The 10752-nt window shown below is 47.8% G+C and overlaps 2 protein-coding genes across 2 annotated transcripts in view; one reads left to right on the top strand and one right to left on the bottom strand.

The window, feature by feature from the left end:
* Window positions 1–284: 284 nt before the first annotated feature.
* On the bottom strand, window positions 285–1995 carry LOC106584771 (FA complementation group F). The gene has a single exon (XM_014170323.3). It carries the CDS (start codon window positions 1820–1822, stop codon window positions 755–757), a length of 1068 nt encoding a protein of 355 aa, XP_014025798.1. The 5' UTR covers window positions 1823–1995; the 3' UTR covers window positions 285–754.
* Window positions 1996–2117: 122 nt separating this feature from the next.
* The window catches only part of LOC106584757 (growth arrest-specific protein 2), a 59592-nt gene continuing 50957 nt past the window's right edge, over window positions 2118–10752 (top strand). The window contains exons 1-2 of the mRNA XM_045706300.2: window positions 2118–2654; window positions 7706–7874. Coding sequence (XP_045562256.2) covers window positions 7730–7874 — 145 coding nt within the window. The 5' untranslated portion in view covers window positions 2118–2654; window positions 7706–7729. The remainder of the gene's footprint in view (window positions 2655–7705; window positions 7875–10752) is intronic.

Raw genomic sequence — 10752 nt, 5'->3', positions numbered from 1 at the left:
TATTCTGCAAACCCCACCGTACCATGAGACATCCATGTCTTCATTACTGGAAAAGATAAACGGTTCATTTAAAAGCTTACAAACAGGGTTGTCAAACTGTTTTACAGTTTATTTTTATTTATATATATATATATTTTTTTTTTTACCTTTAACGTCAATTATCTAAAAACAAGTGAACTCCGATTTTTTTTTTTTTTTCCATTTGTTGTGTCACTCTGTATTCAAGAGCATGTTGTGTCACTCTGTATTCAAGAGCATGTTGTGTCACTCTGTATTCAAGAGCATGTTGTGTCACTCTGTATTCAAGAGCATGTTGTGTCACTCTGTATTCAAGAGCATGTTGTGTCACTCTGTATTCAAGAGCATGTTGTGTCACTCTGTATTCAAGAGCATGTTGTGTCACTGTATTCAAGAGCACGTTGTGTCTCAACTGATGGCAACGGATTATGTTTTACATATTATTAGATCATTAATGTTTCAGGTAAAAAAAAAAGACCACCCCAAACACTCAGACCTTGTTCAGCTCAGAGAGGAGGTCACCCCAAACACTCAGACCTTGTTCAGCTCAGAGAGGAGGTCACCCCAAACACTCAGACCTTGTTCAGCTCAGAGAGGAGATCACCCCAAACACTCAGACCTTGTTCAGCTCAGAGAGGAGGTCACCCCAAACACTCAGACCTTGTTCAGCTCAGAGAGGAGGTCACCCCAAACACTCAGACCTTGTTCAGCTCAGAGAGGAGGTCACCCCAAACACTCAGACCTTGTTCAGCTCAGAGAGGAGGTCACCCCAAACACTCAGACCTCCAACATCAAAGTCCCCATCGGCAACCTTCAGCTCTGTCAGCTCTCTCTCAACGTCCTCCTTTGTTGACGGACAAGCCCCTAGTAGCGACCTATAATGGTCAGACAGGGTCTTGAACGACACCCCGTCGGTAGTATACATTTGAACCCACTCTCCTTCTCCTATGTCATACTCCAACTGTGACCCCCATTGCTTCAATATGTCACGGTAGGTCACTCTAAACCTCACAGACTGCTGGTAGAGGTCCATCAAAAGTCCAATAGGCAACGTGGAACACATATGCTGGAGTAAACTGTGGTGTTGCTGCAGCCAATCCAGGATAAAGTCGAATGAAACTCCTTCTGAAGCCATTTTTGTTGTTGCTGCCGTTTTGTTGTTTTTCCTTGACAGGAGAGCAGCAGCAACGACTCCTGAGAAGTTTTCATTTTCACCACAGGTTTGTAAGATGTTGTCCAATAACTTCTCTGCTAGGCCCACCTTGGACCCGCCAGTAGCTGGAGAGAGCAGGATATCCAATATCTCCATCAGTGTCATGCCTATCACGTCAGCATCAGGACCAGGAAAGGACGTACTGCGTTTCAAATAAATGGCGCTTAAGACTTTACGTGCTGATTTCACTTCTATGAGTTCAGTGCAATGACCGGTGGCGTCCTTATATTTACCTCCAGTCGTTCTGGAACAGGAAGTGTCGAAAAGTAGTTTGATGACTGAGCTCGGAACAGCGGCGTTGCTTAGTAACCCCATGAGCAGCAAGTGTTGACACTGCGACAGGTCAGAAAACGTGATGTCCGTATACCCCTGAAAAGTTGTTCGTAAACTTTCGTTTGTCACCTGTAGTTGTTTTTCCAATATGTCCCTGACGGTTGGATTTGCATGGAACCGTGTGTAGACGTGTTCGCAGTACTGAGCCCACTGGAAGGCTCTGTCCAGGGTTTGTTTGTCCCACCGCCGCACTATCTCTGTCTGCGACACGGCGAGTAGCTCCGTGGTCCGCTCCAAGTTCTTTACAACAGCCTCCATGTGACGCTGCGATCTGCTCTCAGAACATTTGCTAGTGAGTTTGAAAATGTTAAAAATGACGCCTGAAATTACTCCAAAGGTTGTTTGGAAAAGTGACTTTGGTGTTTTAAGCTACTTATTTTCTCCATGTCCTCTCCTCTCCCCCACCAGTTGATGTTGTGAAATGAACTTCCGGGTATGCGAGCGCGTCACAGTCACTTCAAAATAAAAGTTCTCAAGATAAAAGTTGTGTAAATCATAAAACCTAGCGAATAGAACAAATGTATTGTCCTTCGAGAAAATATTTATCCCATTTGAGTTTCACCATCTTTTTTTTTCCTGAATTGGCGATTATGTGTAGATTGTGCAAGAAGAACAAGTCCATCGACTCTTGTCACTTGTATTGGGTTATAGTGATTTATAATCGAGCAATTGCAATACATAAAATTGCACACTGGCTGGGCCAATTAATGCACTTCTGCTTCAGCATCCATCTAATTACAATCTTGCGCACGAACGAGTTTCTCAAATGTCAGATTAGAGAGAGAGGGAGAGGTGGAGGTGGAGAGAACGCAGCATAACATTCCCTCCCAGTCACTCCAGTGTGACTGATCAAAAACTCCCCTCCTATCGGCAGTGCAGCACTAGGCTCCACAACAAAAATATCATCGACAGAGTGAGAGACAGAGATATGCTATGCATTGCCCGAATCTACCCCGGGCAAATGTTTTCGGCAACAGAGCGGTGGGTAGATGAGAGATGGTGAAAAGCAGGCATACAGAACGCACGGAGGAGCAAAGACACTGTACGAGAGGACGGTGACAGTCCGGATAGAAGAGTTGCTTTGCAGAGGGTGAGTGGAAGATGCACCGGGACTGTTGATTGCATGCCTCTGATTGGTCTAGTAGTTTTTTTTTTTTGGTACGATTTATACTGTATGCTTTATCCGCAAATATATTATTGCGTTTGTTGTGAAGTTCTTACATATTTAGAATAAATCAGAATCAAATGATAAGATTTCAATCACTTATTCAACAATACTTCTATTGTTATTTCTGTAGATTAAAAAAAAAAGTTTTAGGAAAAAGCTTGATTATAGAAAGGATGGGCAACTCCAGTCCTCAGGGGCCTGATTGGTGAGGTCACACTTCTCCCCCAGCCGAAGTTAACACACCTCACTCCAATTCTGTTTAGAATGCAACACTCCAGTCCCATAAGCCATGGGTAGATGGCTACACAACTGTAGTCTTATTTCCAAGGTTGGTATGAGAGATATTCTTCTGTATAGTTTAAAGTAAAACTCAAAATATGCTCAATGTCAAATGTTTAGGTAGATTAATTGTTGACGTATGAGACCAAATAACATTTATCTACCAAGCTGCCTGTGTGGAGAATCTAGAGGAGAATCTATTCTTTATCTGCAGCCGAACCTTTTTAATGAAGTTCATATGAATAACTTCAAAAGTTTTATTTTATTATGCTGAATAGCTATGTTTAATTTCATTGGTTTATAGTGGGTGGTCATATTCCCATCTAACTGTTTTCAGACGTTTCTTATTTGTGTGTGTTTTAATGTCATTTTAAATTGGCTGAACATAGACTGTTGTGGTCGGGTTCATAAACTGTTGTGGTCGGGTTCATTTTATGAGTGACAAGAATAAAACCTGAAAATGCATACCCACTGGGCACAGAGGTCAATTCAACATCTATTCCACATTGGTTCAACGTAATTTCACTTGAAATAATGTGGAAACAACATTGATTCAACCAGTGTGTACCCAATGGGTAATGACATGAACACATGCACTGACATAAAAGAGACAAAAACACCCCCTAAAATGCATTTACATAAGCTCACAATCACAAACCTACCTTTTATGCTACTGTGAACTAACTGGGCATACTTCAGTAATAAAAGGCACTGTAGGCTTGTTAACAGAAGGAAAATATATTTGAACTTGTAATTGATTTATTTATAAATGGCTAATATATTTATCATTTTTGGACACATTGAAACCAAATATTTTATCAAGTTGCATACAATTACTATTATTAAAACTCGAATCCTTAGTTGCTACATTAATTTTTTGGACTTATGAGTTAATGATGTACACTACCGTTCAAAAGTTTGGGGTCACATAGAAATGTCCTTGTTTTTTAAAGAAAAGCAAATATCCTTTAAAATAACATCAAATTGATCAGAAATACAGTGTAGACATTGTTAATGTTGTAAATGACTATTGTAGCTGGAAACGGCTGATCTTTTTTATGGAATATCTACAGAGGCCCATTATCAGCAACCATCACTCCTGTGTTCCAATGGCACGTTGTGTTAGCTAATCCAAGTTTATCATTTTAAAAGGCTAATTGATCATTAGAAAACCCTTTTGCAATTATGTTAGCACTGCTGAAAACTGTTGTACTGATTAAAGAAGCAATAAAACTGGCCTTCTTTAGACTAGTTGAGTATCTGGAGCATCAGCATTTGTGGGTTCAATTACAAGCTCAAAATGGCCAGAAACAAAGACCTTTCTTCTGAAACTTGTCAGTCTATTCTTGTTCTGAGAAATTAAGGCTTTTCCATACGAGAAATTGTCAAGAAACTGAAGATCTGGTACAACGCTGTGTAACTGCTCCCTTCACAGAACAGCGCAAACTGGCTCTAACCAGAATAGAAAGAGGAGTGGGAGGCCCCGGTGCACAACTGAGCAAGAGGACAAGTACATTAGAGTGTCTAGTTTGAGAAACAGACGCCTCACAAGTCCTCAACTGGCAGCTTCATTAAATAGTACCCGCAAAACACCAGTCTCAATGTCAACAGTGAAGAGGCGACTCTGGGATGCTGGCCTTCTAGGCAGAGTTCCTCTGTCCAGTGTCTGTGTTCTTTTGCCCGTCTTAATCATTTCTTTTTATTGGCCAGTCTGAGATATGGCTTTTCCTCTGCAACTCTGCCTAGAAGGCCAGCATCTCGGAGTCGCCTCTTCACTGTTGACGTTGAGACTGGTGTTTTGCGGGTACTATTTAATGAAGATGCCAGTATAAATGCCTCATAAGCTTAGTTCATCGGTATCACCTCATCAGAAACCAAAATAGAAGCTTGTTTTACTCCAATGTTTGTAAACATTGTAAATGGTCAGTCCTTGCATCCATAGCTCTGTCAATTAATTTGAGAGTGGTTGCATTTCTCCAGGCCCATCCCTCAACATTTTACCGAAACAGAAGCAGGGTGACGCTTTATTGTTTCAAATAAAGATTCAAGCTTTATTCCAGCTCTGTTTTTGTGTGAAAAAGTTGTTTGGCGATGACCCTGGTGGACCTGTAATTTGGGCCAGGGCGCAGTGAGGGGTCAACCGAGACAGACTGGCATGTGTTGTTTTCCTAATTGAGTGACTCAGCAGCATTCTACAATTCCCCATACGGGGTTGTGTTATGGCTGCACTATCCAGGGTCATCTACAGGCCTCTGTGGGAACGACCGGTAGAGGAGGATGGGAAGGATGGGAAAGGGACCGGTAGAGGAGGATGGAAAGGGACCGGTAGAGGAGGATAGAAAGGGACCGGTAGAGGAGGATGGGAAGGGACCGGTAGAGGAGGATGGGAAGGGACCGGTAGAGGAGGATGGGAAGGGACCGGTAGAGGAGGATGGAAAGGGACCGGTAGAGGAGGATGGAAAGGGACCGGTAGAGGAGGATGGGAAGGGACCGGTAGAGGAGGATGGGAAGGGACCGGTAGAGGAGGATGGGAAGGGACCGGTAGAGGAGGATAGAAAGGGACCGGTAGAGGAGGATGGAAAGGGACCGGTAGAGGAGGATGGAAAGGGACCGGTAGAGGAGGATGGAAAGGGACCGGTAGAGGAGGATGGAAAGGGACCGGTAGAGGAGGATGGAAAGGGACCGGTAGAGGAGGATGGAAAGGGACCGGTAGAGGAGGATGGAAAGGGACCGGTAGAGGAGGATGGAAAGGGACCGGTAGAGGAGGATGGGAAGGGACCGGTAGAGGAGGATGGAAAGGGACCGGTAGAGGAGGATGGGAAAGGGACCGGTAGAGGAGGATGGGAAAGGGACCGGTAGAGGAGGATGGAAAGGGACCGGTAGAGGAGGATGGGAAAGGGACCGGTAGAGGAGGATGGAAAGGGACCGGTAGAGGAGGATAGAAAGGGACCGGTAGAGGAGGATGGAAAGGGACCGGTAGAGGAGGATGGAAAGGGACCGGTAGAGGAGGATGGAAAGGGACCGGTAGAGGAGGATGGAAAGGGACCGGTAGAGGAGGATGGAAAGGGACCGGTAGAGGAGGATGGAAAGGGACCGGTAGAGGAGGATGGGAAGGGACCGGTAGAGGAGGATGGGAAGGGACCGGTAGAGGAGGATGGAAAGGGACCGGTAGAGGAGGATGGGAAGGGACCGGTAGAGGAGGATGGGAAGGGACCGGTAGAGGAGGATGGGAAGGGACCGGTAGAGGAGGATGGGAAAGGGACCGGTAGAGGAGGATGGAAAGGGACCGGTAGAGGAGGATGGAAAGGGACCGGTAGAGGAGGATGGGAAAGGGACCGGTAGAGGAGGATGGAAAGGGACCGGTAGAGGAGGATGGAAAGGGACCGGTAGAGGAGGATGGAAAGGGACCGGTAGAGGAGGATGGAAAGGGACCGGTAGAGGAGGATGGAAAGGGACCGGTAGAGGAGGATGGAAAGGGACCGGTAGAGGAGGATGGAAAGGGACCGGTAGAGGAGGATGGAAAGGGACCGGTAGAGGAGGAAGGAAAGGGACCGGTAGAGGAGGATGGGAAAGGGACCGGTAGAGGAGGATGGGAAGGGACCGGTAGAGGAGGATGGGAAGGGACCGGTAGAGGAGGATGGGAAGGGACCGGTAGAGGAGGATGGAAAGGGACCGGTAGAGGAGGATGGAAAGGGACCGGTAGAGGAGGATGGAAAGGGACCGGTAGAGGAGGATGGGAAGGGACCGGTAGAGGAGGATGGAAAGGGACCGGTAGAGGAGGATGGAAAGGGACCGGTAGAGGAGGAAGGAAAGGGACCGGTAGAGGAGGATGGAAAGGGACCGGTAGAGGAGGATGGAAAGGGACCGGTAGAGGAGGATGGAAAGGGACCGGTAGAGGAGGAAGGAAAGGGACCGGTAGAGGAGGATGGAAAGGGACCGGTAGAGGAGGATGGGAAGGGACCGGTAGAGGAGGATGGAAAGGGACCGGTAGAGGAGTGGAAAGGGACCGGTAGAGGAGGATGGAAAGGGACCGGTAGAGGAGGATGGAAAGGGACCGGTAGAGGAGGATGGAAAGGGACCGGTAGAGGAGGATGGAAAGGGACCGGTAGAGGAGGATGGGAAAGGGACCGGTAGAGGAGGATGGAAAGGGACCGGTAGAGGAGGATGGAAAGGGACCGGTAGAGGAGGATGGAAAGGGACCGGTAGAGGAGGATGGGAAGGGACCGGTAGAGGAGGATGGAAAGGGACCGGTAGAGGAGGATGGAAAGGGACCGGTAGAGGAGGATGGAAAGGGACCGGTAGAGGAGGATGGAAAGGGACCGGTAGAGGAGGATGGAAAGGGACCGGTAGAGGAGGATGGAAAGGGACCGGTAGAGGAGGATGGAAAGGGACCGGTAGAGGAGGATGGGAAGGGACGGTAGAGGAGGATGGGAAGGGACCGGTAGAGGAGGATGGAAAGGGACCGGTAGAGGAGGATGGGAAGGGACCGGTAGAGGAGGATGGGAAGGGACCGGTAGAGGAGGATGGAAAGGGACCGGTAGAGGAGGATGGGAAGGGACGGTAGAGCAGGATGGAAAGGATATATGTGCAGCGGAAGGATGGATAGAAAGAATAAGAATCAGGAGACAGAGTTAGAGAGAGCAGGTCTGTGTCTTGTCTCAGTCTTTGACCCCTCTCCTCCTCTCCTTCTATAGGCCAGTGACGTGGAGGTAACCACGATGTGCAGCTCTCTGAGTCCCAAGCAGGTAATTGGCCCAGGCCTGACGGACATGCAGCAGTACAACCAATGGCTGACCAGCCGCCACGAAGCCAGCCTTCTGCCATTGAAAGAAGACCTGGCCCTGTGGCTCACCAACATACTGGGTAAGGATTGTGGGTTTGATTTCCGCTGGGGCCACCCATAAGAAAATGTATGCACTCACTGTTGTAAGTTGCTTTGGATAAAAGCATCTGCTAAATGAATGTATTATTATTATTATTATTATTATTGACCGCTATGGAGAGCCCTTGACAGGGACTCTAGACAGGACAGGGTCTCTAATCAGGGTCTCTAGACAGGGTCTTTAGACAGGACAGGGTCTCTAGACAGGACAGGGTCTCTAGACAGGACAGGGTCTCTAGACAGGATAGGGACTCTAGACAGGATAGGGACTCTAGACAGGACAGGGTCTCTAGACAGGGTCTCAAGACAGGATAGGGACTCTAACCAGGGTCTCTAACCAGGGTTTCAAGACAGGACAGGGTCTCTAATCAGGGTCTCTAATCAGGGTCTCTAGACAGGGTCTCTAGACAGGACAGGGTCTCTAGACAGGACAGGGTCTCTAGACAGGGTCTCTAGACAGGATAGGGACTCTAACCAGGGTCTCTAACCAGGGTTTCAAGACAGGACAGGGTCTCTAGACAGGACAGGGTCTCTAGACAGGACAGGGACTCTAACCAGGGTCTCTATCAGGGTCTCTAATCAGTGTCTCTAATCAGGGTCTCTAGACAGGACAGGGTCTCTAGACAGGGTCTCTAGACAGGACAGGGTCTCTAACCAGGGTCTCTAACCAGGGTCTCTAGACAGGGTCTCTAGACAGGACAGGGTCTCTAACCAGGGTCTCTAACCAGGGTCTCTAGACAGGGTCTCTAACCAGGGTCTCTAGACAGGGTCTCTAGACAGGACAGGGTCTCTCTAGACAGGGTCTCTAGACAGGACAGGGTCTCTAGACAGGGTCTCTAGACAGGACACAGTCTCTAGGCAGGGTCTCTAGACAGGACACAGTCTCTAGGCAGGGTCTCTAGACAGGGTCTCTAGACAGGACAGGGTCTCTCTAGACAGGGTCTCTAGACAGGACAGGGTCTCTCTAGACAGGGTCTCTAGACAGGACAGGGTCTCTAGACAGGGTCTCTAGACAGGACACAGTCTCTAGGCAGGGTCTCTAGACAGGACAGGGTCTCTAGGCAGGGTCTCTAGACAGGACAGGGTCTCTAGACAGGGTCTCTAACCAGGGTCTCTAGACAGGGTCTCTAGACAGGGTCTCTAGACAGGACACGGTCTCTAGGCAGGGTCTCTAGACAGGGTCCCCTCACACGTTCCCCGCAGCCGGACAACTTTCTCATGGCTTCTGGAGGGAAATGCTGTAGGAATGCTCAACCGGTGTCGCTGTTTGGGGTTTTAGGCTGGGTTTCTTTCTGTACAGCACTTTGAGATATCAGCTGATGTAAGAAGGGCTATAAAAATTGATTTGATTTGATTAATAAGCATCTGTGTTAAGTAAACATGTCAGATAGATGAAAGTGAAGAAAAAAAAGTCTGGTTCAGGCAGACCAGTTAATTAGTCTGCTGGCTGTTTCAGGCAGACCAGTTAGTCTGCTGGCTGTTTCAGGCAGACCAGTTAATTAGTCTGCAGGCTGTTTCAGGTAGACCAGTTAGTCTGCTGGCTGTTTCAGGCAGACCAGTTAGTTAGTCTGCAGGCTTTTTCAGGCAGACCAGTTAGTTAGTCTGCAGGCTGTTTCAGGCAGACCAGTTAGTTAGTCTGCAGGCTGTTTCAGGCAGACCAGTTAGTTAGTCTGCAGGCTGTTTCAGGCAGACCAGTTAGTTAGACTGCAGGCTGTTTCAGGCAGACCAGTTAGTTAGACTGCAGGCTGTTTCAGGCAGACCAGTTAGTTAGCCTGCAGGCTATTTCAGGCAGACCAGTTAGTTAGTCTGCAGGCTGTTTCAGGCAGACCAGTTAGTCTGCGGGCTGTTTCAGGCAGACCAGTTAGTTAGACTGCAGGCTGTTTCAGGCAGACCAGTTAGTTAGTCTGCAGGCTGTTTCAGGCAGACCAGTTAGTCTGCGGGCTGTTTCAGGCAGACCAGTTAGTCAGACTGCAGGCTTTTTCAGGCAGACCAGTTAGTTAGTCTGCAGGCTGTTTCAGGCAGACCAGTTAGTTAGTCTGCGGGCTGTTTCAGGCAGACCAGTTAGTTAGACTGCAGGCTGTTTCAGGCAGACCAGTTAGTTAGTCTGCAGGCTGTTTCAGGCAGACCAGTTAGTTAGACTGCAGGCTGTTTCAGGCAGACCAGTTAGTTAGACTGCAGGCTGTTTCAGGCAGACCAGTTAGTTAGCCTGCAGGCTATTTCAGGCAGACCAGTTAGTTAGTCTGCAGGCTGTTTCAGGCAGACCAGTTAGTTAGACTGCAGGCTGTTTCAGGCAGACCAGTTAGTTAGACTGCAGGCTGTTTCAGGCAGACCAGTTAGTTAGTCTGCGGGCTGTTTCAGGCAGACCAGTTAGTTAGTCTGCAGGCTTTTTCAGGCAGACCAGTTAGTTAGTCTGCAGGCTGTTTCAGGCAGACCAGTTAGTTAGTCTGCAGGCTGTTTCAGGCAGACCAGTTAGTTAGACTGCAGGCTGTTTCAGGCAGACCAGTTAGTTAGACTGCAGGCTGTTTCAGGCAGACCAGTTAGTTAGCCTGCAGGCTATTTCAGGCAGACCAGTTAGTTAGTCTGCAGGCTGTTTCAGGCAGACCAGTTAGTTAGACTGCAGGCTGTTTCAGGCAGACCAGTTAGTTAGTCTGCAGGCTGTTTCAGGCAGACCAGTTAGTTAGACTGCAGGCTGGTTCAGTCATGGGGTTGTGACTGAGCATAGTTCAGGAAGCAGTTTGATGTTGCTGTCTGATTTGCAAAGCCGTCCATAGCATATCCTATTCATACTGGTTGAAATACATGGACACATTGAACAGAAAACCATCTGTGTTACATCATAGTGTATACTAAGTTTCACCT

The sequence above is a fragment of the Salmo salar genome, chromosome 23, assembly GCF_965601325.2.
Source record: "Salmo salar chromosome 23, fSalSal1, whole genome shotgun sequence".
Lineage (NCBI taxonomy): Eukaryota > Metazoa > Chordata > Actinopteri > Salmoniformes > Salmonidae > Salmo > Salmo salar.
This window is presented reverse-complemented; position numbering and strand designations above follow the sequence as displayed.

What these genes read in the sequence shown, in the direction of transcription:
- LOC106584771 (XM_014170323.3), bottom strand. Translation starts at nt 1,822, where the DNA reads ATGGAGGCTGTTGTAAAGAACTTGGAGCGGACCACGGAGCTACTCGCC.